At 40.6% G+C, this 26,560-nt stretch overlaps 1 protein-coding gene across 2 annotated transcripts in view; it reads right to left on the bottom strand.

Annotated features, from left to right (window-relative positions):
- Positions 1-26,560, bottom strand: part of SLC35F1 (solute carrier family 35 member F1) — a 363,009-nt gene that overhangs the window by 50,069 nt on the left and 286,380 nt on the right. For both annotated transcript variants that reach the window (XM_025184648.2, XM_075924049.1), the window contains exons 3-4: positions 17,941-18,068; positions 2,979-3,138 (exon numbers count right to left, since the gene is read on the bottom strand). In XM_025184648.2, the coding sequence (XP_025040433.2) occupies positions 2,979-3,138; positions 17,941-18,068 (288 nt within the window). The remainder of the gene's footprint in view (positions 1-2,978; positions 3,139-17,940; positions 18,069-26,560) is intronic.

Here is a 26,560-nt window from a genome sequence, read left to right as displayed (position 1 = left end):
ATACCAAAAAACAAAGACAGAGACAGTCCAGGTCCAGGTCTACATTAGAAGCAAGCAATAACGCATGGGAACAGAATGTTCTGGGATCAAACTAGCTTGTAGCCATATCTGTACATTACCAATTAATATGACAAATAAAGGTTGAACCTTTCTAGTCTGGCACCCTCGGGAACTGACCAGTGCTGAACTAGGAATTTGCCGAACCAAAGGAGGCCAATATTGTCTAGCAGCATTACCAACACTTCAGCTGCTTATTGGGCTCTTAAAAGACATTTAGGGCTAAATTAGAGCTAAGTAACAGCACAACATACCGAGAGCCAGGACTGGTGGCTGTAAACAAACTATATGGGAATGTGGAAAACATGGCCATACCCATGTTATGTGGACATCTGGCTAACTAAAATCATGCTGGATCACAGATGTTGCTGGACCAGAGAGTTCTGCACTAGAGAGGTTCAACCTGTAATACCTGCTGCTTGCAGATAAGCTGCCAAGTGACTACCTCAATCTAACATCTTACACTAGTTAATATAGTATTGTCTCAAACTTTTTCTTTCACTAAATAGTACCAGTGAAGCCAAGTGAGCTAATTAGAGTTGCAGCAGAGGAAGGGTACATGATGGTTCTACACAAAGCCAGTTATTTCACATTTTCTCCCCTTCCTGTCTCCAAGTTTTCTGAAGAGCAATGTCCATAGCTGACCATTCCCTGGCTCCTTTACCTCAGTGGCAGATCTTTTAATAACTTCCAAAGGAGTTTGGAACTCCAGTGGACAGACTCCTTTGCATATGGTTCTCCCTCATTCCCGCTATTTCTCACAGCTGCTTCACTAGTCCCTGAATTATGGCATGCTTTTTCCACCTGATCCACAGTCCTGAAAGTTCCCAGTGAGCCATAGCCCATCTACCCAGTGAGGAGAATGTGAATTGGTAGCCAGGATGTTTCCTTTGGTGTCTCAGGGTGAAATCCTGACTGCTGAAGTCCACTGGTCTTTTGCCATAGACTTCAATGGGGTCAGTATCCTAAAGTGTACATCAGTTGAGGAATATCTTTTGAGGAATAGCTCTTGAGCACAGAAATGAGCCCTTTTCTGGTGCACCTGAGCCAAAATGCTTAAGTCATTAAAGATATAATAGACCATTACTGTCAATGAAAACTGCTTAAGGAAAAAGAATAAAAAAAACTGCTAGACACAATAGGCGTTTCTGTAAGGATGTAGCAGCACTGTATAATATTGTATTAACTGAAAATCAGACTATTCTAACTAAAGATTACAAAATGATATGCACATGCCCATCAACCTTAAATTTGGCCTCTCCTGAGTGTTGAGTGTAGGCAATCCTGATGTTTTTTTAATGTACTTTTTTGCGTGTAGAATTTTTCTTAATGCAGCTTTGCTGATGGATGGGGCAAAACAGGTCCTGTCCTTTGAAACTGACACATAGTTGCTTTCTGGGTAGGTAGATAAAGTGAAAGTCTTCAGAACTGGAAGGCTATGTCTAGACTGCAGACCTTTTTCAGGATATCGGAGCTCTGCTACATCCAAGGAATGTGTCCGCTTTTCCAAAAAAAATATTGGAAAAGTGGATGCGTTTTTCCGGCATCCCTGTAAACCTCATTTTATGAGGAAAAAGGGATGTTCCGAAACAGGGTCTTTCCCCTGAAATTTGGCCCCAGGTAGACAGGCCAAAGTTTGGAAAATCCTCTTTAGGAAGTAAATAAGAAAAAGAAACGCAATTTGCATACCACAAATTGCGTTTCTTTTTCCGATTTATCTTTTAGTGTAGACATAGCCAAAAAGAGAAAGCGATGGGACAATGCATGCTGGAACAGTCTCTGTAAACGTGCTCAGTTTTTGTTCAGCAGCATCTTGGCAAGTGTGTTTTTTCTTACACTTAAATTTGTATTCAGAAAGCTGACGGTAAGATCCCAGTTCATTATGCTCATCGCAAAATTCAACACTTATAATTTAGAATAAAAACTGCATCCAACTGACAAATTTTGGAAATAACTTGTTCTCTTCTCACATCAGTTGGCTGGCACTAGAAAAATCAATGTGACAGAAGATATTGATTGGTGAAATGTAGCTACTTCCATGCTGCCCATCAGTGTGCTATTATTGTAGCTAAACACACATTATTCATATACACCACAAAAAAGCCTGTTTTACACAAAAAAGTGTTATTTTCAGGCATGGTGCAGCACATGGTAGGGACCGTTAATTTGTGGGATGGATGTGTCTGAGGGTACGTCTAGACAACAGGCTTTTGTCGACAGAAGTTTTGTCGACAGATACTGTCGACAAAGAGCGTCTAGACTACATTCAGTTCTGTTGACAAAGCAAGCTGCTTTGTCGACAAAACCCTGTAGTCTAGACACAACCCTAGATGCAATAACACCTTCTGTCGACAGAACTCTGTCGACAGAAGGCATTATGCCTCGTAAAATGAGGTTACCAGCGTCGACAAAACTGCTGAGTTCTGTCGACGTTATGTCGACAGAACTCAGCGGTAGTGTAGACGCAGGTATAGTTTTGTTGACAAAAGTCTACTTTTGTCGACAAAACTCTGTAGTCTAGACACACCCTGAGTTTGAGACCAGTGAGGTAGGCTGTGTACAGAAAGTGCGCAGGAGGGAATAGAAATGAGAAAACAGACAGGGAGAGAATAGGGAGTAGTAGCTCAAAGATGCAACCAAAGAGCTGAACAAGACTGCTGCTGAGGCTTAAAATAAAAGTGTTTTAAGTCATCTCCCTAAGTGGCACTGACACTTATAAACCTGCACCATTTTCTTCTTCCCTCAATGAAAGGCTGTTGAGCCATGGAGATGGTTGAAAGCTCAGCAAGTTTTAAACCCATGCATGATCTTTTGGGGCCTTTCCCTTCTTAGTACTCTTCCCACACTCTCAGATCACCTCCTTGTTACCCAGCTGTCCCCGAATGAAAAACCAGTCACCACAAATATATCCAAAGACTCACCTGCTCCTTGTTGTCTCCCGACAAGGACGTCTGCTCCTGCCATACAGCCCATGCCCAGAATGCAGACCACAATTCCAATGAAATGAACTGCCTTGTATCGGACCAGCAGGAAGAACCAGGACAGTAATATCACCACTGGGATAACAAAACAATCTAGGAGCTGTCAAGGAGGAGGAGAACAACAACAAAAAAGGCATTGCTGCATAGCTTACTCTAAAAATATTAACCTATTAATGAATAAAGAAGCAGAATGGAAGGCCATTCACTGATAGCTTTGCTTACCAGAAACAGTATGATCAAGTGGTTAAAACACTGCAGGGCTTAACTCGAAATAAGCTAGGCAAATTGAGCTAAATTTAATGTTCCATATAAGTGAGGACCTGGCCTTGGTCTCTACACTAATAGAAGTTCCCCCACATCCCATCAGGTTATGCCTACACTGCAGGTATTTGTCGGCAGGGAGTATGCTAACAAAGCGCTCATTAGCATTTTGTCACGCTGTCATTTGCATATTCTCCCTGTATACCTCCTTTTTTGAGGCATAAGGGATCTTGTACAAAAGGGGTTTTTTTGCACAAAATGGACCCATCTACACTGCTTGTTTTTGCACAAAAACCTCTTGCGCAAAAATGCATCAGCAGAGAATATGCAAATGACAGCACAACAAATGCTAATGAGTGCTTTATTAGCATACTCTCTGCCGACAAATACCTGCAGTGTAGACATAGCATCAGTGTAGGCACACCACCCCTAAACAATGTTAGCTATGTTGTTGTAAGCATTCTTTCAAGAACCTAGCTGCAGCTACACTGTGGGTGGGAATGGGGTCAGATCTACTGGCATTGCTACATCAATGAGAGGTATGGTTTTAAGCCATCGCTCATCAATGTAGCAATGCTGATACAACTTTCAAGTGTACACAAATCCAAAGATTTTGAAAGATACAAAGTGGAATTTGGCACCCAGGTGCCATTAAACTGCAATGGGAACTAGTACTGAATTCTACTTTGTGTCTTTTAAAACCTGCCCCTGAGGGTTTACCTGCAAGTTTTATGGCTGGTATGGTATTTCACTATCTCACTGGTCCTTAGAGAAGTGTATTACTTAGGGCTCCATGCAGATTGTCTGTGAAATTCTGGGAAATTTTATTCTGTTTATTTCTCTGGATGTTATTCCCTTAATTTTTAAAATGTTGGGGGATGCAGGATGTTTTTTTCCATTGGAGCCATAGGCCTAGCTTTTGAATGTGTTTGCATATGTCGACAATATTACTGAATAATCATTATATCCCATTAATCTTCCGCTATCACTTCATGGAATTAGCAAAATATAATTTCTGACTGAGAAAGGAATCCTGGATAGTTTTCAAAGAATTTAAATGGCTAAAAATGTTTCCTTATAATAAAGATATGTATGGATTTCAGCACATCCATTGGTGTTTCATTTTAGGATGAAGTAGCAAAAGAGCCAATTTTTTCATTTAGATTAAAAAATATTCTCTATAGTCTATTCAAAGAAACAAGAGCATGCAATACAACAGCATTAATTTCAAAGGCTTCCTATTCTGAAGGAGCACTGGCAGCTATTTGAAAGAGAAAATCTCAAACGTGGGGATATACAACTCCAAGAAAATGTGTCTCAAGCTGCTCCCCAATATACGGGGGAGCAGAAGAGCAGAATTACAAATTCTATTCCAGACATATTTTAGGTATAATAATACCCATCTACAACTGGATCAATTAACGACAGAATGTCAGCCTAAAAATGTTGACTAGATAGCAAAGTAAAATGCCAACATGTCTTTCCATTGCTCGGCAGCATTTGCTATTTGTATTATGCTTCTGATTTCATTTACTTCATCTTAGCAGCACAAGCATGAGCTTAAAAATTCAAAATGCGATGTGACTCCGACACTGAAGGATTTTATTGATCTCCCTTCTTATGGTTTCAAAATGGAAAGTAAGCTTAGAAGAAGGTGCAAATGCTTTTCCAAGTACCATGTGCTGTGAGGATTCAGATTTACACAACAGAACAGACTTTTCTTGATCTGTCACATTAGAAATGACCAAAGGGAAACTGCCAATTAGAAGCAAGGAGGTGGGGGCAGAAAAATCCCTCTCTACATTGAATTTTAGTCCTCAGGGCCAGTCACTGACAAGTAGCAGCTGTGAGGGGAAGCTCTCTCACCACACGATTTGCTCAAGGGCAGTGCTAATGAGGAGCCCTAACACAAGGAAGGGAGTGTGTAATTGGAAGAAAATTCAATGAATGTTTGTAAAGGAAGGATCAGCTCAGCTGTTTCTTGTTGTTCTCCACTGGAAGAACTTTGCAGACTAGCACTTTTTCTTTTGATATACATACAGATCAGCATTACTCCTGGACATTAGTGACCTTATCTCTAAAGCTTCGCTCCCCTTTTCAGAGGTTTAGAATACTTTTCAATTACATCCAGGCATGCACACGGTGTCTGCACAGATCAGGGAATAGATGTCACTGTTAGCAGGGGGGTATATGTTTACTTTTCACAGAACTGATAAAATATAGTAACCGTTAAAATGTTAGCAGCAGCATGAAGAAAAATATCCTCTCAAATGTCCATTAACCCTGGCTCAAAGGTGGTGCATTGTCTTTTATTCATCAACCCCCAAGAGAAGTTATGTCTGGCACATTAATATAAGAATATAAAAATTGCCACACCCAAACAGATCAGTGAATTGTTGAGTCTTGTACTCTGTCTCCCAAAATGGTTTAAAGCAGAATTGTCACGAGTGGAACCCACAGAAAGGGGTAGCAAGGTCTAGGTAAATTGAACCCACCCTCCACCTCAGCATCATCTGAAAAGAATGTTTAAATTGTGTTCAACATAGTTGATGACAAAAAGAGAGGTTTTATTTGATGACAACTGGTACTTTGTCTGATTTTTAAAAAATGGGTATGGATAGAATCCGTTCACTTTAACTTGGAAGTATGATACATATAGTAGCTTCTTTATGACATTTTAAACTATTTTCCCATTGTATGCACATTTACAAATATTTTTTAAAAATCAACTACATCCTGGAAATGGAAAAATTAGCATGACAAGTTATGTGCTCGTCAAATATCAACCCAGGAGCAACTTCACATATTTCACAATAATCATTTGTTTTTAATAAATGTACATGGTGTTTAGAACTTCTTGACAATAATGATGATAATGTGTCCCTGTGGATTAATTTTGATAATGTAGATTAATTTCACTGACAACAAAAAGACAAAAGTAGAAAATCATACCAAATGGGATATACTGTAATCAATCAAATGGCTGTATAATGACTGACCATTATTTATTAATAATAAGTTAAATACCACAACTGAAACAAGTGTGACACATAAATCATCTTATCACAATAATGATAGAAATGTAGCTGTGTTAGTCTGGTTTGCTGAAACAAAATACAGGACTATGTTAGTCTTTAAAGTGCTACATAGTACTGTATTTTCTTATCACAATAAGAACTTTATAGTCAGGAAAACAACAATTGTGTTTTTAAAGATACAGTATGTGGTTTTCTGAGAGTAAACAACTGTTCTGCTCTGTAAACCAATCATACTGATGTATTTTATAGTGATAAATCTTGATATTGAAAGACAGGGAGATTTTAGGGAGGTATGATGAATGGGTGAAAACTGCTAAGTATAATCAACATAATTTGTCTCAGGGAGTAGCCATATTAGTTTGCAACTTTAAAAACAACAAGTAGTCATGTGGCTCCTTAGAGACTAACAAGAATATATATAGCATCATGAGCAAAACCCACTTTCTCAGATGAGCTGGAAGTGGGGTTTTCCTATTAAAACTCACAATACTATATATATTTTTGTTAATCTCTAAGGTGCCACATGACCACTTGTTTTTAAAATTACAGGCTAACACAGCTATTCCTAGGAGTCTTTAAAAAATATATAGGATCGTGGGTTTTTGTGGGTAAAACCCACTTAATCAAATGAGTTACTGTCTTTCGCATGACAGTTAATTGAACAACGAAAAGAGCTAGGCAGCAAGCAAAACACAGCTTCACAGTGCATTTTATCTGCAGGAGTCAAGAGTTAATGTTCATTTTTCATTCCTAGCATGTAGGGGGAAAAAAGACAGAAAGTTCCATTAAAATATGCTCTCCCTATGCAATAATAAATGTGAACAATTGCTTGGCAACATGTACTAATCACATGTTAAATTAGTTAATCGCCATCTGTTCTGCCTTCTAATTACAGATGTAAAATCAGCATAATTCCTGGAAAAATATGCTATGTAAGGCATATTATGTGCATTGACTATGTGCTGATTGATGCTGCTGTACTCTAATTAATACAGCTGGACTTGCACCATTCCAGTTAATAATTTATGGATCAGACCCTGAACTACTGATGTCAAAAGTGTTCCAATTGACTTAAATGGCAATTATACTTATGGGTGACGTAGGCATTATAACACAGAGTGTCACAGACACTTTTAAGTGCTTGGAAGAATTGCAGGGACAAAAGTGCAATCCACATAAGAATATGCATAAGAACAGCCAAACTGGGTCAGACCAAAGGTCCATCTAGCCCAGTATCCTGTCTGCTGATAGTGGCCAATGCCAGAGGGAGTGAACAGACCCGGAAATCTTCAAGCAATCCCTCTCCCGTCACCCATTCCCAGTCTCTGAAAGGGCTAATACTCTAATATTCCTACCCATCCTGGCTAAAAGACATTGATGGACCTAATGTCCATGAATGTATCTAGTTTGTTCTTGAACCCTGTTAAAGTCCTGGTCTTCACAACATCCTCTGACAAGGCGTTCCACAGGATGACTGGGCACTGTGTGAAGAAAAACTTCAATTTGTTTGTTTAAACCTGCTATCTATTAATTTCATTTGGTGACCCTTAGTTCTTATGTTATGGGAAAAAGTAAATAACTTTTCCTTATTTACTTTTTCCACACCAGTCACGATTTTATTGACCTCTAGCACATTCCCCTTAGTCAGAAAAGCTGAAAAGTTCCAGTCTTTTTCATCTCTCTTCATATGGGATCCATTCCAAACCCCTGATCATTTTTATTACCCTTTTCTGAGCCGTTCCCAATGCCAATATATCTTGTTTGAAATGAGGTGACCACATCTGTACAAAGTATTCAAGATGTGGGCATACCATGGTTTTATATAGAAGCAATAAGATGTTTTCTGTTTAATTCTCTATCCCTTTTTTAATGATTCCTAACATTGTGTGCTTTTTTGACTGCCATTGCTCACTGAGTGGATGTTTTCAGAGAACTATCCACAATTACTCCTGATCTCTCTCTTCAGTAGTTATAGCTAAATTAGTCCCCATCATATTGTATGTATAATTGGGATAATTTTTTCCAATGTGCATTACTTTACATTTATCCACATTACATTTAAAATTGCCATTTTGTTGCCCAATCACTTAGTTTTGTAAGATCTTTTTGAAGCTCTTCACAATCTGCTTTGGTGTTAACTATCGTGAGCAGTTTTGTATCATCTGCAAATTTTGACACTTCACTGTTTACTCCTTTCTCCATATCTGGACAACTCTGAACTATCCCCATGGTCTTTGCTTACCACAGTAAAAATATTAACAGAGCTGCACTGACTGGGAAGTGAAGTCAAAATATGAGGATGGATAAATTTGGACACTGGGGCTAGGTCTAGACTGCAGCATTTTTGTGGAAAAAGCTATGCAAAATGCATGCCGCATTTTGCGTAGTTTTTTCCGCTTTTTTTCGGAATAGGCTTTCCCGCCACTTGGCCCCATCTAGACAGGGCCAAATGGTGGAAAAGCTTCCTCTTTCAGCAGAGCCTTTATGCCTCATTAAATGAGGTATACAGGGCTCCCCAAAAGAGCACGTTTGCTCTTCCTTGAAGAAAGTGGAAGAGCAAATGCATTCCTTGGACACGGCAGGGTTTTTGCGGGATACCTCTGGTATCCCGCAAAAACCCTGTAGTCTATACATAGCCTGAGTCTCAGAAAATGTTCTATAAGACAGAATTTTAGTCTGCACTCTCTCAATTTTCTCCATTTGCTTTTTAATCCAGAGCAGACTTTACATTTGGAAGGCGGTGGACGCAAGTAGAATGCTTATTGCTACAGGGCAAAGACCTGGGGCAGGAATGTCATGCTTTAAGTCTAGACTTTTGGGCATAACATTTTAGGAAAATTAGAGGTGGCGAGTCACAATGCTGGTCTCAACCAGGGGAAAAAAAGGGGGAAAGGAGGAATTCTCACCCCAAAGCATACATTTTTGCTTTAAAAAAAAAAAGGAAAAGGAAAAAAGAGAGAAGGATTAAAAGAAGAAAACAGCAAACTGCATGGACAACTAAAATGGACATTGTGCAATTCCATCTTAAGCCACAGGCAGCTAATAAATGAAACAGTAATAAGTCACCAGGACTAGATGGCAAACAGTCAAGAGGAAAGCTAAAGTGCCGTCAGTTATTATAAAAAAGGCTCTAGAGATGGTCCTGGCAATTACAGGCTGGCAAATTCCATTTCTGTATCAGGAAAATTGGTTGAAACTATAGTAAAGAGCAGAATTGTCAGAAACATATATGAACAAAATTTGTTGGAGAAAACTCAACATGGTTTCTGTAAAGGGAAATCATGCCTCACCAGTCTTCTAGAATTCTTTGAGGGGGTCAACAAGCATGTAGACAAGAGGGATCTAGTGAATATAGTGTACTTAAATTTTCAGAAAGCCTCTGACAAGGTTCCTCACCAAAGGCTCTTAAGCTGACATGGAAAAAGAGGGAAGATACTCTCATGAACTGATAACTTGTTAAAAGGCAGGAAACAAAGGGTAGAAATAAAAATAGTCAGTTTTCAGATTGGACAAAGGTAACTAGTAGTGTCCCACAGAGGTCTGTCCTGGGACCAATCCTATTCAATATTTTCATAAATGATCTGGAGAAAGGGGTAAACAGTGAAGTGGCAAAATTTGCAGATGATACTAAACTGCTCTAGATAGTTAAGTTCAAAGCAGACTTTGAAGAGCTTCAAAATGATCTCCAAAATTAGATGACTGGGCAACAAAATGGCAGATTAATTTTAATGTTGATAAATGTAAAGTAACGTATACTGGAAAAGATAATCCTAACTATAAGTATCGAATGATGAGGACTAAATTAGCTGTAACTACTCAAGAGAGAAATCTTGGAGTCATAGTTCTCTGAAAACATCCATTCAATGTGTGGTGGCAGGCAAAAAAGCAAACAGATTCTTGGGAATCATTAAGAAGTGGATAGATAATAAGACGGAAAATATATTGCCTCTATATAAATCCATGGTATGCCCACATCTTGAATTCTGCATGCAGATATGATCTCCTCATCTCAAAAAAGATATCTTGGCAATGGAAAAAGTTCAGAAAAGGGCTACAAAAAAAAAAAAGAATCGGGGTTATGGAATGGCTGCTATATGAGGAGATATCAATAAGACTGGGACTTTTCAGCTTGGAAAAGAGATGAGTATGGCAGGATATGATAGAAGCCTATAAAGTCATGACTGGTGTGGAAAAAGAGAATAAAGAACAGTTATTTACTCCTTCCCATAACACAAGAAATAGGGGTCACCAAATGAAATTAATAGGTAACAAGTTTAAAACAAAAGGAAGTACTTTATCACCCACTGCTCAGTCAACCTGTGGAACTTCTTGCCACAGATGTTGTGAAGTCCAAGACTGTTATAGGATTCCAAAAAAGAGCTAGATAAATTCATGGAGGGTAGGTTCATCAATGGCTATTAGTCAGGATGGGCAGAAATAGTGTCCCTAGCCTCTGTCAAAAGCTTGGAATGGACAACAGAGGGTGGGTCACTTGGGCTCTGTCTACACTACAAAGTTATTTCAAAATAACTCCCAAAACAACTATTTCAAAATAAACTTATTCCTCTTCACAAGCAGGAGTTATTGTATCGAAATAACAAGCCCCTTATTTTAAAATAACAGGCTTGGCAGCGTGGATGCTCGCCTTGTTATTTTGAAATAACTCCCCAGTATAGACAAGCCCTCGATGATTACCTGTTCTGTTCTTTTCCTCTTGGATACTTGCCATTGAACACTGCTGGAAGACAGGATATGGTCTTGATGGATTTTAGGTCTGACCTGTATGGCCGTTCTTATGGAATCAGTGGGCCGGTCCTTCCTATATGTGTATCCTCTCTCTGGAGGACAAGACTGTACAGGGCACAGTGTTACACTAACAGGGTATGTCTACACTACCCCGCTAGTTCGAACTAGCGGGATAATGTAGGCATACCGCACTTGCAAATGAAGCCCGGGATTTGAATTTCCCGGGCTTCATTTGCATAAGCCGGGCGCCGTCATTTTTAAATCCTGGCTAGTTCGAACCCCATGCCGCGCGGCTACACGCGGCACGGAGTAGCTAGTTCGGATTAGGCTTCCAAATCCGAACTAGCTGTACTCCTCATTCCACGAGGAGTACAGCTAGTTCGGATTAGGGAGCCTAATCCGAACTAGCTACTCCATGCCGCATGTAGCCGCGCGGCACGGGGTTCGAACTAGCCGGGATTTAAAAATGGCGGCGCCCGGCTTATGCAAATGAAGCACGGGAAATTCAAATCCCGGGCTTCATTTGCAAGTGCGGTATGCCTACATTACCCCGCTAGTTCGAACTAGCGGGGTAGTGTAGACATACCCACAGAGACCACTGATAAAATGCCTGACCAACAGTACATGGATGCACACATATCCTGAAGTGGAAGCACCCATAGAGAAAATAAGTCAAAGAACATACTTTTACTGTTGGTCTCCAGATGTCTATAAATCCGAAGTTTTACTATCTTCATTTTTTATTATGCTAGTCTAAGGCTTTAGTGCCCAAGAAATGTGTGTGTGTGAGTGTGTGTGTGTGTGTAACAAAGCTTTGAAGAAGCAGCCTACCGAGTTGCTTGATATAGAATAAGGAAAAAATAATATCAGATAATACATGCAAACAATATATACTGCATGCAGATCAGACTCAGGGACTAATCAGGGCTGGCCTAAGTGGTGAGATGGTGTTTGGCTAATGTGCAGAAGACCTAGATTTTGGAAATGAATGTGAGGTTCTCAGTCTTTAGAAAATCTGGCCTCAAATGGCTAAAATGCTCAAAACTATACTTTCAAGTGTTTAGTATCAATATATTCAAAGTATGTTTTCTGCTATGGAGCTTTTAAAAATTTAAGAGATCAACTGCTCCACCACCTTGGAGAAAGCTGGAAGTTATTATAATGCCAACTAGGGCATTTCATCTACCGTAACAGAGGCTGTGTCTAGACTACATCCCTTTTCTCCAAAAAGGGATGTAAATTAGACACTTCGAAATTGCAAATGAAGCTGGGATTTAAATTTCTCATGCTTCATTTGCATAATGGCAGCCACGGGTATTTTTGAAATGGGGCTTTTCAATAGAAAAATGGCAGTTTAGACTGGGATCTTTTGAAAATAAAACCCTTTTTCGAAAGATCCTGTAAACCTCATTTTTTGAGTACAGGATCTTTTGAAAAAGGGTTTTATTTTCGAAAGATCCCTGTCTAAACTGCCATTTTTCTATTAAAAAGCCCTGTTTTGAAAAAAATGCAGCCACCATTATGCAAATGAAGCATGGGAAATTTAAATCCTGGCTTCATTTGCAATTTCGAAGTGTCTAATTTACATCCCTTTTTCGAGAAAAGGGAAGTAGTCTAAACACAGCAGGGTCAGAACCCTTACTCATGGTGAACTACACCAGACACTTCAAGCACTCTCATTTGAAATGAAGAGTGCTGCATGAAAAAAAAAAGTAGTACTACTGAATGTGAGTCAAGGAAGAGGGGAAGCAGAATCTGTCTCATACGCTCTTCAATACAATGGGGAAGAACCAGCTGGAAAGCAAAGTTAGGTATGTTTGCATCACACAATATGTTAAACAGAAATCTTTATAGTGCTGGTAAGATGACATGATGTAATATCTCGTAAATCTAGCACCAGGAAAGTAAAATAAAAAACCCCACTTATTTTAGGTGAATAGAAAGTCTAGACCCAAATAAAAAAGACATTCAGAACTCCTTAGTACCTTGGGGGAAAGAATTTTTTTTTAAGTGGAAACTGTACTTAAATGTTGCTTGAATAGTTATTAAACCTTCCCTAGATCTACACCAGGGACATGTAAAAACAGCAAGGAGAAATAGGAAAAGCAATACCCTATACAGTCCTAAAAGTTAACTGTATAATTTTAAAGTCATCCCTAAGGGAGCTGGTTTTAGTGTACACAGGACTATTAGATGCACTGTAAATACCTGCTATGGCTGAACTGAGAGAAGACTGCATCACCCAGTTCAGTTTAGATTAATTTATCACAGGCATACTAGAAAATATTTTACAAGTTTGTAGTCCTTTGGGTGAATTACTCTGCTCTGCTGTGGCCCTTTCTCTTGGTTTGTTGCAGGAATTTTTAAATGAAAAAAAAATTACATAACACATGTCAAATGGGAAGGGAGAGTTTATCTATAGGGTAACATCTGTTGCCCTCATGCCATGCCTTAGAGGCCATGATGTAGATACTCAAAGGACAGATTGAAACCATAACATGGCCAGACAGATGTTATGACCATTATCCCGAACTGCCAAGATGCCATGGAAATGTTGTGTTCTGGGATAACAGCATTTGCCATATTGGATAAGTCTTTTTATGCCCTGACATATAAAATAATAAGTTCAGAGTGGCTTTAAACCAAACTGTTAAACCCAAACTGCTCTACAGTGTGAGTCTCCTGACATTTATATTATTAAAAAAGAGAGAGAATATTGTGGTACTAGACAAAAAGTAGCTTTGTTTTCATCTCATGATGGTGCATTGGGAAGCCAAGTGAACTGAACGGCACACTGTCAAATAGTGGCTGTGGAAGCACTGAAATTTTTAATCAGAAACACATCCAGAAGTTAATTATATTGCCCACATTCTGCTCTCATTTATGCTAGTGGAACCACATTAGCTTGAATAACTGGCAGTTCTGAACAGATATTATGAAAGGCTTATGAAAAACTCACTAAAAAACCCCTTCTATTCTAACCCAAAGACCAAAGACTGTAAGAGGATCTTTTAAGGGATGTGTGGGCATGGGGCAGTGCAGAAAGAGAGGATGCATTTTACCTTTTTCTTACACTGTGCATAGAGACAAGATAGAGTTCCTGTTTACACTGGAAAATCTGAGAATTCTAAAAAGCATAATGCTTTTGGAGTTGTAAACTGAAACTAAATCAGCAAATTGGTTTTTATTAATTTTTTATTAAATTCAGTTAAACCAATTTTTATTATTAGTTTTCAAATTAAGCTTTGGATATTTGCTGCAAGCTGCCTAGCATTTCTTTCCTAAAAGCACCAGTTTTGCATGATGGAACAGCGACTCCATGTGATAAAGGGTGCATGTTGTAAAGCTGATTTTCTATTGAAATGGCCTACGTAGCTAGGTACCATTGCTTTAAAAATAGTGAAAGATTTTCTCATTCATTGAAGTGTCATTTTTAAGTTGTTAAAAAGTAAGAGCAACAATGCACTTATTCTCTGTATGTCAGAGAAGACTGAGTGCAAAATCTGTCCAGAATAAGATCCTTATTAAACACAAAGAGGTAGATTTTCAGTTGCTGCACATCAGCATAGTTCCGCTGGTTTGTCAGCTATGCTGATTTTCATCAGCTGAAAGTCAAGGACTGAACATGTCCCACTATGAGTTAATGGCATGCGGCATCTCATAGAAGATTCTCTAAAGACAAGAATCTTGCTCCTTTTCTCATAAATGAGTTCCCCAGAACAGCTTGATTTCATCAATCTTCTTTCTAACTTCTCTTCCATCTTCTTCCCATGTCACCAACAGGGAACTTTTGTTCAAGTTTAATAATGCACTACTGTATTATGATATTTCTTGGGTATAGTAAAACTTTGGCCACAATTCATGAAAGGTGTTATTTAGGTCACTCTTTATCTCGATGCATTGATTTATGCTCATCTCACTCTGCCTGCTTTTAAGGCTCATCTACACTTGAAAATTAATTTGGATTAAGCTGGGTGTGAATTTAAAATCACAGTCACTATTTTTGAATAACTCTATGTGTGGACAAGCCCTAAAATAACTCAGGACAGCTATGGGAATGGGAAACACCAGATTTCCCCTTTCTTGGCAAGAGGCTTCATGGCATTTGAGCTTTGAGCTTTTCTCTTCTCCAAGACATGCAGGGAAGAGAATAGAACCCGTTTACCACATCGGTATTGAATAGGATTAAAAGGGCCAGCAGTTTCTCTTCAATGGCATTTTCCTATTTCTATCTTCATCACCTGCCTCAACATGGATAGAGTGAGGATTCTGACTCTACCCTCTTTTTCTGTTCTCCATATGGGTAAGATCCATCATGGCAGAAAAGAAGTGTAAGTGAAACAACAGTAGCTTAATAAAATGAATAGCTTAAACTATATTGTGAGGAGCTGTGAACACCAAGGAGAATAATTGATGCAAAGGGGCATAGAGACAACTAGAAATATGAGCAGTAAACAACAAAAGAGGATTCAGTTTAGGAAAATGCAACCTCAAAAAAATTAATTAAGATGTACAAATGTGGAAACATCATGTTGAAAGAAACACGGGCAGCAAATTAAATGGGAGCTATGTGGCAGCAAAAAGAAGCGAAGCTTTTACAAAATTGATTTGATCTCTAAGTATGCCAGAGAATTCCATCAAGTAATTAATTGGATAACATTCATGATATATTTGAATTAGTTTAGTAGCGTACCCAGTTTTTAGAAGTGGACAAATAATTCACAAACTAGGTTGCTGAAGCACACATATGTGGGTGGATGAGAAAGGTAGATCTATCTATCTATCTATTAGAATGTGCCTTGTCTGTCTATTAGCCCACCTGTCTGCAACACTGTTTGTTCAAGAACTCCTCTTAAATGTTAAGAGGTGGGCCCACCAAATTTGGTATGCAGCTTCCTCTTACCCTAACTTAAAGCAAGGTCAGGGTTTGGTTGTACCAGGAAAATCAGAAGTGCCAGGAATAGGAATGTTTTGCAGAACATGGAAAGGGACGGGGCAGAGAGGAGGAACATGATACTCAAAGTGGCTACTGGGGGCAGTGTGCGCAGCGGAGAGCTATACTGCAGAGTGACCACTAGGGGCAGCTGCACAACAAGAGAGTGGCCAGCTGGGGCTCGTCATCTTTCCTGCCACCAGACTGGGTAAGTAGCCCACCTGCCTCAAACCCCTTCCTCACCCCTCCCTGGTCCTTAGCCATAGAGCCAGAGGGGGAAAGAAGAAAGCCTTGCACTTTGGGGGCCAAAAAAAGGACCCCTGCTGGCAGGGGAGGGCTGAGGTGTGAGAAAAGGCCCTGCCAGCTGGGGAGGAATGGGGGGCAAGAAAGGCCTCTGCTAGCCAGGGAAAGAGAGAAAAGGCCCTGTCGGCGGGGAAGGGTGTCTGTGTGTGTGTGAGAGCCCTGCCAGATGGGATCTCCTACTCTGACTCCCTTCTCACTCCTCAATCTTCACTCTTGCACGTCCCCATGTCCCCAGCCCCTGACCAGAGCCCCTCCTCAACCCCCCCTCTGACTCCTGCACTCCCACATCTCTGGCCTCCTGCCCTGACTACTGCCTCCCCTACAATCTGAAGGCCCTGCTCTGACTCCTGCACTCCTCACACCACCAGCCCGCTGCCCTGAAAAACCCAGGAAATACCATGTAAGTCTTCTAGTAGACAGATAAAAAAGACCCGTAGAGACCAGGTACATGTGGTTGTGCGCCCATCCATACAAGTAGTGTAGCACATTGCCCAGGGAGATCTAGACAAAAGTACTAGTATTGGTTTTATTATGATAGATTTTTCTCATTCCACTAGGCATAAAATTAACAGATATTTGTGTGTGTTGTGTGTGTGTGTGGAGAGGGGGGGAGGGTGTTGCTGGCAATTGTTATTACGTTCCCAGTAATTTATTCTGAAAAAGTGCCAGAGGTAATTTTAAATATGTATTTGTGCTTCAAATAAATCTGACAGCCGAATTCTGGCAGCAGATGCACTTGTAGTTGCTCACACTGATTTCAAATGTTGGATGTGATCCTTAAAACTGTGAAATTTCCCCCCTTCTTGCTTCTTTTTCAGGCACTATTTAGTTCCCCTCAATTCAGCTCGTTTAGCCATGGAAGACATAGGTTCTGTTCTTAATTATCTCTGTTTTTTCAGGACATTAACTGATGCTTACTTATTTTACACTCTTCATAGCAAGTTTCAGGTATAAATAAGGTCAAAATATCGAGGGGTGCTATGGTATTTAGAAATCATATGGAGTAAAAATATGTTTATTTCTGAATGATCAACATCATTTGTGGAGCCATGTCCAGAGATACATATTTTCCATTATGAACGCCTTACTTCGTCCAGTAAAATGGAAAAAACCCTTTAAATCTTTAAAATGCACAGGTTCCCTTTTTAAACAAGACTGTTCCAATTGCTGTCGGGGAAAGGATTGTGTCTTTTTGTTTTGGGTGTTTTGGGTGATTTTTGGAGAGGGAAAACAGTGCCTGAAAGATATGGACATGACTGCTTGATTGGCAGCAGCAAAATATGTGCTTGTAATTTTCCAACTGGAAACTGAGTCTACACAAATGTGTATTTACCCTTTACAATCTACTATTGAAAGACCAAGCCAAGAAGCTTAGGCCCAAACATGCAAGAATGTGTAATTTATACAACATTTTAATTTTCCACAGCTTGTAAAATAGCCAACATTAAAGTTAGCAAAAGATGAAAACAAGAGACATCATTTTATGAGTATGAAATATCAGAAAGAGGAAGTCAAAGAAGGAACTCAGTTCTTGAGCCTGCTTTGTTGAAGTGAATGGGAGCTCTACACCTGACGTGGTGCAGAATGAAACCCTGACAGAGGAAGCCATCTGAGCCCTTACCTGTACACTAGTAAGAGTGGTATATTGGTAAGCTTTGACTACCAGGTAATTGGCTTCTATATCTATTATTCCCAGGATCATGTACTTCCACCATCTCCGTTTCAAAATTGCCAGCAAGTTTTCTTCTCCTGTGTCAGTAGATAAAAACAAACAAACAACATATAAAGAGTTAGAAACACACCTGCAAACTATATCTCATGAGAGATTATACTATTCAATCTTATTCAAATAGATTAGTGGATAGATTCACCTTACTATATAAGACCTCCTCTTGAACAGTAAGAATGAGGACCACAAAATTTTGTATACAGCCTCCTCTTATCATAACTTAAAGCAAGGCCAGGGTTTGGTATCATAACTTAAAGCAAGATCAGGACAATGGGATGTGTCTGGAATAGGATTGTTTCTCATATACCCACACAGAAAAGAGACAGGATCACCAGGCAAGTGAAAGAGACTGAGTGGAGATGCCCCTGCCAGACTGCCGCAGCCCTGAGCCTCCCATCCCTATAAGCGCCCTTTAGGGAGCAGGGGGATAGCTGAAGCTCTCCCAATGTATACGGAAATATCACTGTCTGTTCCTTTCATCAGGGAATGAGGGGAAAGTGTGCAGTTTGCTTCATTCCTCACTCTGGCTGGGAAGTGCAGGGGGCAGACAAACCTGGACCTACCCCAGCTGGGGGACATGCACTCCTTCCCCCCAGCTGTGATCACAGGTGCTGCAGTGGCTTTGGAGAGGCTGAATGGAGGCCATAGAGAGGTTGTGATACAGGCAGTCCCCGAGTTACGCGGATCCGACTTATGTCAGATCCGCAGTTACGAACGGGGCCGTTCCTCTCCCTGGTCTCCAGCAGACCAGGGAGAGGAAGTAAAGCGGCGGAACACGTGGGCAGCAGACAGGGCTGTCCGCTGCCCACGCGCTCCGAGGCTTGGCTCTGCTTTGCCCCCCCCCCCCGTCCCCCTGGTCTGCAGACCAGGGGGACGGGGGGGGGGGGGGGCAAAGCAGAGCCAAGCCGCGGAGCGCCCAGCCAGCTGACAGCCCAGACGCGTCTGGGCTGTTAGCTGGCAGCGCGCTCCACGGCTTGGCTCTGCTTTGCCCCCCCCCTCCCTCTGGTCTGCAGACCAGGGGGACGGGGGGGACGGGTGGGGCAATGCAGAGCCAAGCCGCGGAGCGCGTGGGCAGCGGACAGCCCAGACGCGTCTGGGCTGTCCGCTGCCCGCGTGTTCCGCCGCTTTGCTCCCCGTCCCCCTGGTCTGCAGACCAGGGGGACGGGGAGCAAAGCAGAGCAAAGCCACGGAGCCCGAGGGCAGCAGGACAGCCACGGCGCGTCTGGGCTGTCCCGCTGCCCCCGTGCTCCGTGGCTTTGCTACGGACACCTGTGGTACAGCAGCTGGGGTGCTGCCAGTTGGTCCCGTAGTGCCGCTCTGGGCGCTACTGAACCAACCGGGCAGCACCCCAGCTGTTCTGCCCCAGGCGTCCTGATTCAGCCACTGCTGGTCAGATTCAGCAGCAGCTGAATCAGGACGCCTGGGGCAGAGCAGCTTGGGTGCTGCTGGGTTGGTCCAGTAGCGCCGAGGAGCGGCGGCGCTACTGGACCAACCCAGCAGCACCCCAGCTGCTCTGCCCCAGGCGTCCCCAAGTCAGCCGCTGCTGAAACTGACCAGTGGCTGACTACAGGAAGCCCCTGCCCCGGGCTTCCTGGAATCAGCCGCTGATCAGTTTCAGCAGCAGCTGACTTGGGGATGCCTGGGGTTCTTAAGTTGAATCTGTATGTAAGTCAGAACTGGCGTCCAGATTCAGCCGCTGTTGAAACTGATCAGTTTCAGCAGCGGCTGAATCTGGACGCCAGTTCCGACTTACATACAGATTCAACTTAAGAACAAACCTACAGTCCCTATCTTGTACGTAACCCGGGGACTGCCTGTAGTCCTCTTACCTCTGACAGTCTGCATAACGAACCCCTCATCCCCAGCCCCACCCCAGAACAATTATTTAAATTGATTTAAGGACCCAAGCAACTCCAGGTAAATCTTCTAGTGGGACATAAATTTAGACTCTGATTTAAATATAATTAAAACTGAAATATTTACAAGATATTTTAGGTAGGTAAAAACTAACACTTTGTCTTCCAAATATCAAAATTAGTCAAAACCACAAAGCAAACTATTTGCCTGGGTTTTCAATTGACTTTTGTTTTAAAAACTTGCGAAGAAAATTTTTTTTAAAGTCACTGTATATATGCAAGTTCTGATTAGCAATAATAAATACTACGTAAAGTATGACAAAAAGAGATTCTCACTTAAAATAGGAGAGCAACAGTATGTAAGGATATGCAGAATGGTTACAGAATAACCATCAGACTGATTATAAATTTTAAAGGAAAATTATTTTGATCTTAGGTGCAGATTCAAAAACTCTGGAGTAGAGTTTAGAGAAACAGACTTTGCATGACTGGTAGCTCTGCTTCCAGAATCAATTTTTGAGCAGCTAGATTTGTTCTCTAATGCCCTTGCAATGTAATCCTGTCAATCACACAATACTTAATTTCTGCTATGTGAAGACTGTCAGCACAATATGGCTTGCAGATCAAATCCATAACTTCAGAAAGGTCAGACAGTTCTAACACTGGGCAAAGGATTATTATTGTTTTCAGTACAAAAGAAATCAAAATACACATTCACCGGGGACAGATAAGCCTATTATTTATGTGCATAGTGGTAGCACCTGCAGGGCCCCAATTGTGATTGGGACCCCTCGTGTGAGCAGTTGTACAAACCATAGTAAGTGACAGGCCAGACCCTAAAGAGCTTATAGTGTGAATATGGATATTAAAGCTGATCTGGAACGCTGCCATAAAGCTTGATCGGAACTTGAACCATTTGGGAAGTTAGAAAAAGTTCAACAATGTAATATTTTTGTGCATTGCAACTAATCTTTTTAGTGTCAGCTGTAACCACAATTAACAATGGGAAAAACAGGATGAAAAATAAACTGAACATTATTGCAAATGGATACCAAAACTTTTGTAAGGCTTGAAAAAGTTTCATCAGCTTTCCTAACTTCATTTTCATTATTCTTCTTTAAGAACATAGGAATGGCCATACTGTGTCAGACCAAAGGTCCATCTAGCCCAGTATCCTGTCTGCTGACAGTGGCCCAGAAGGAGTGAACAGAACAGGTAATCATAGGGGGTATGTCTACACAGCAGCATTATTTCAGAATAAGTGATGTTATTTCGAAATAACAAAATGTGCATCTACACAGCAAGCCATTATTTCAAAATAATACCGAGATGGAGGACTGCTTACTTCAACTGTAAGATTTCTCTTTTGAGTAGTTATAGCTAAATTAGTCCCCATCATTTTCTATATATAGTTGGGATTATTTTATCCAATGTGCATTACTTTACATTTATCAACATTCAATTTCATTTGCCATTTTGTTGCCCAATCACAAGCAGTTTAGTATCATCTGCAAATTTTGCCACCTCACATGTTTACCCCTTTCTCCAGATCATTTATAAATAGGCTGAATAGGATTGATCCCAGTATGGACCCGTGGGGGACCCCACTAGTTACCTCTCTCCATTCTGAAAACTGACCATTTATTCCTACCCTTTGTTTCCAGTCTTTTAACAAGTTATCAGTCCATAAGAGGTCCATCCCTGAAGTAATATGGGGATAGTTGAAATCCCCCATTCTTGCTAAGTTTTTTATTTTTATGGCCACTCTAAACTCCCTTATCATTTCAGTCACCATACCTATCATGCTCAGGTGGTTGGTAATATTTCCCTACTGCAATATTTGTATTATTAGAGCATTGAATTATGATCCATACAGATTCTATGGAACATTTATGTTCATTTAAGATTTTTATTTCATTTGAGTCTACATTTTCTTTCACGTATAGTGCCATTCCCCCAGCACGACCTATTCTGCCCTTCCATTAAATATGAGGCAATCTATTTCACCCATCTTATTATGTATATTTCCAGCATTTGTGTATAAGCACTTTAAAAATGTGTTACTATTTAGCTATCTGCCATTTCCTGATGTGTTTGAATGGTACTTTTTCATCTGACTGTTTCTCATCTGATCTTACCCATACTTTATCATCTTCTATCCTCTCCTCCTGATTAGAACATAGAAAATCTCTATTAATAGACCCTCACCTAAGAGGTGTCTCTGTCCAATCCATGTGCTCCTCTGCACCTGTAGGCTTTTCCCTAGCCCTTAGTTTAAAAACTAATCTATGATCTCTTTAATGTTAAGTGCCAGCAATCTGGTTCCATTTTGGTTTAGGTGGGGCCCATCCTCCCACTTTAAGTGATTCCCTCTTTCCCAAAAGTTTTCCCCGTTCCTAATAAATCTAAACCCCTCCTCTCTACACCATGGTCTCATCTACACATTGAGACCCTGCAGTTGTGCCTGCCTACCTGGCCCTGCGTGTGGAACTAGAAGCATTTCAGAGAATGCTACCATAGAGGTCCTGGATTTCAATCTCTTTCCTAGCAGCCTAAATTTGGCCTCCAGGACCTGTCTCCTTCCTTTCCCTATGTCACTGGTTTCTATATGTACCATGACCACTTGCTCCTTCCCAGCACTACACATAAGTCTATCTAGATGTCTCAGGAGATTCGCAACCTTTGCACCAGGCAGGCAAGACACCATATGGTTGGTTCTCCCGGTCATCGCAAACCCAGCTATGTTTCTAATGATCAAATCCCCCATTGCTCACACCTGTCTTTTCCTAATGTCTGGTGTTCCCTCTCCTGGGGAGGTATCCTCGGTGCGAGAAGATACCACAGCATCATCTGGAAGGAGGATCCCAACTGTGCGATGTTTTCCCTCTACTGCAGTTGAATGTTTTCCTTCCCTGAGCCTTTCATCCTACTCAACAGCACAGGGACTGTTTGACTCGAGGTGGGACAGTTCTACGGTGTCCCAGAAAGCCTCATCTATATATCTCTCTGCCTCCCTTAGCTCCTCCAATTCAGCCACCCTGGCCTCCAAAGTCCACACATGTTCTCTGAGGGTCAAGAGCTCCTTGCACCAAATGCACACATATACCACCTGTTCATACATGCTACATCTGGTGCAATAAACAGGATAACACCCACTCTGCTGCTGCTCTTTCTCACATGTGCCCATGTATTTCTAGGTTCCAGCTGAAACTGGTACTAGATGTGCTGCCATCTTCTAGGAAAAGCTGGCCTTTTGGCATTTCTGGAACAACCTAAAGGAGAATCTCATGAGAATTCTCTTGAAATCTCCTGAAATCTCATGAGAATTCTAATCTTCTATTGCAGACAAAAGAGGCAAATACTTCAGATGTTCATCCAAAAGTTTGGATGTGAAATCCTGGCTTAACTGGAGTCTTTAAGAGTTGTGCCATTGGCTTCAAAGGGGCCAGAATGTCATCCTGAGCATTTTCCTCAATGAATCCTATGATTCATAGGGTGTTTGTTCATTAAGAAATACATTCATGCACACTCTTTATAAAGTGGGTATCATTAGGCAGCATTCCAATTATTTGCAACACTGAGAATGTAACTTTTGATAGGTTAAGACCAGAATTTGTTTACTTGCAGAAAGAAGCACAGAGACAGCAGGAGTCAGGATCATGACATCCAGGAAGTAATGTAAGAATCTTGATCCAAATGAGTTGGTCCTTTCTATCGTATCAGACATCTCCATTGATGTTTATGCTTTCAGTGATTTTGACTGAAAAAACACTTTGGCTTATGATACTGTGTAGCACAATATACATATGAAACATGCTATAACTTTAGGCTTCTGTTGATTTCAGAATGCAAAACAGACTAATATTTTCCTTTGAGTCTGCTTATTTTTTGAACATTAAAGAAATTAATTTTCAAAGTAGTACTTTGGGATTTAGCTGCATGATTCCCATTAATATCAGTGCAAGTCATGCAGGTAAATCCTTTCCCAGAGTTTTGAACATTTATCTCTAAAAGTTACAGTGCCAAAATGATTTGACATACCCTTAAAACAGCACACTGAAAAGTCATGTTAAAGCTTTGAAGTGATTTTTTCCTTATTTTAAAAAAAGAGTTTAATATAATGAAATCAAGTTCTGGAACACTGTAGAATTAATTGTGTCACATAGTGTGCTGCACAATTAGTGAAGGAATTAATGCTGACCCTTATCAATATTAAAGTTCGGTTTCAACAGAGCTCTTAAGCACCTGCAACGTCAATCCAGATGTGGTACCCCAGGAAGTTTGCACCCAGGTGAACCATCTTCTTTTTGCCTGCTTTAAAGGATGGTCCTGAACACCTGTTTAAATCCATTCCTGTTCAAGGGAACACATCAGCATGAAGTTAACTTTGAGAAGGTGTTGAAGTCCCATTGTACATCCTTCAACTGTTTACTGAATTGAGGCCTAATTTCTTTGCTCCAGAGCTATGAAGTGCTCAGAATAGACTAAAAGAAAAGAGCAAGGTAGAAAAAAATGTTTGGGGTTGAAAGATCAAGACTCTTTTAATATATGAAGTGCTTCAGTAATTTTAGATTGCTAAATTCAGGGCAAAATTATTTACTATTATATTAGAGCCCTCTTTCTGTTTTATAAATAGTACTATTAGAAACTGAGTTGTGCATCAGTGAAGCTGACACCAAACTAATTTAAACATGAGGGGTCTATTATATTATAGATGCATTGGGAAAGAAAGTTTACACAACTGACTATTATTAATGCTACTGGGAGCTGAGTCATAGGTCTTCCTGCACCAACTGGAGAACTTGTGAAATAAACAGAAAATTATACTAAAGGCTGAAATAAAGAATCTTAAGAAATAATTATTTTCCCTTTCTCATGATTTCTTTAAGAAAATTTAAGCAGTTTAAAATCCAGAAGACTGAAACACTTTGCAAAGGACGTCAGGAACACAGACAGACTTCCTAACCAATAATTAGATGGGCAGATTGATTATGTTATGGAATGGTAGATCCATAGCCTAAAATGAATAGATTATTCATCCCGTTTGTTACCATAGATTTTTGATCAAGTTGGCATTAACTGAAAAAAGGCCTGTCATGCCCAGAATCAGCTGCATCAATTGCTATAGACATATGTTTATAATTCTAAGAACATCCAAGACCAATTACTGTAGATTTTCCTCATGGAATATTGATCATTTGTTGAGAATCAGCAGCACAGAATCCTTTTATCATGTGGAAATGGAGTAAAGACATCGCTTAAGGAATTCCCTTGGCAGTGAGGCTTCAGCAATGTGTTTGTTTCCAGCTTCAGCTTCCAACCATAAATCACTCTGTCTGTGGCGTTCAATCAAACCTAGCCAGAGTAAGCTGGCTTTAAAAACTAATCTACTGACATAGCATTGGCCTGTCTGGATGTAACTGAAACCAGCTACAGTTTTAGCAGATATTTTCAGTTATTGTTGCACTCTCTCTCTGACTCTCCGATTCTTTTACCATCATCCTTTCTGGACTAATGACAGAATTTAACACAACAGATTATTTTGCGACTGGTGTTTAATCTCAGATGTGAGCTCTGACTTTTTCAGAGACATTCCAAACAACAAAACACCAAGTTCAAGTGAGAAGGCTCTGCATAGTGAATAGCAGTGATGAAAGGAATTTATGAAGCTATTGTACAGCTGGGCTGGAGCTTGGGTTGGATTCACTGCGGGTGTCAATCTCAGCTACTGGCAACCTGGGCAAGTGTACAGAGATTCAACAGGACAGAATTTGTTCCTAACAAAATCTCCTGATTAAACAGCATTTCCCTTCTTGTAACACTTTTTTACTTTCTTTCACATGCTGCATTTCCTTCTCTTTGATTTGCCAGACAGGATTGCCATCAGGTAATGGAAACCATTCAGCATGCAATGATTATTATGCACAATACTAGGGGGCTGAGCCCTCTGCTTGCTACACTTGCCTACCCCCGGCCCTCCCGGCTGCTTTCACTTTGTTGAGAGAGCCTGTTGATGCTGATGACGTGATGACATCATTTTGTCATCCGTAGGAATATTTTGTCATCTGGCAGGACAAACTTTTTTATATATAGAAAGAGACACACCAAAGCCATTTAGCACTTGCCTTAAGTTCATGATTTTGTTTGATTTTTCCTTTTGTATGATTGCCTTTTTTTACTAACATTTCCTTGATGCATTAGTTCTCTACACATGTTGTATATTAACCGTGGAGTATCTACACTGATCACCAAGAAAAAAATCTTCTCTCTGTACATGTGAGAGAGCTATTTTCTACAAGTATTCTCATGAGAGCACTTTGAGCTGGTTAAACACATGGGACAGTGAGCTGCAACTTCTAAGGGAGGGTCGCAGAATGCCTGCTTCCCTTGCTGCTTCCCCTCCCAAGCATGCCAAGGAGGCCCAGAAGAATCGTGTGTGTGTGTGTGTGTGTGTGTTTGTGTCTGTGTGACTGTAATTGTACATGCATCCCAGTGAGGGCATGTATCAGTAGTAATGTGACAGGTTACTATTAGTAGCATCTTAGTCAGCATGGAGAAGTCTGCAGGCTCAGCAAGGACCAATTAAACACTTACAGTTGGGGGGATTATGAGAACCTGGGTGGGAATCACTGAGCTAATGATGTGATTGGGAGTAT

Source organism: Pelodiscus sinensis, chromosome 3 (genome assembly GCF_049634645.1).
Source record: "Pelodiscus sinensis isolate JC-2024 chromosome 3, ASM4963464v1, whole genome shotgun sequence".
In the NCBI taxonomy this organism is placed as follows: Eukaryota; Metazoa; Chordata; order Testudines; family Trionychidae; genus Pelodiscus; species Pelodiscus sinensis.
Note: the sequence above shows the minus strand (reverse complement) of the source record. Positions and strands in the feature narration are given on the sequence as shown.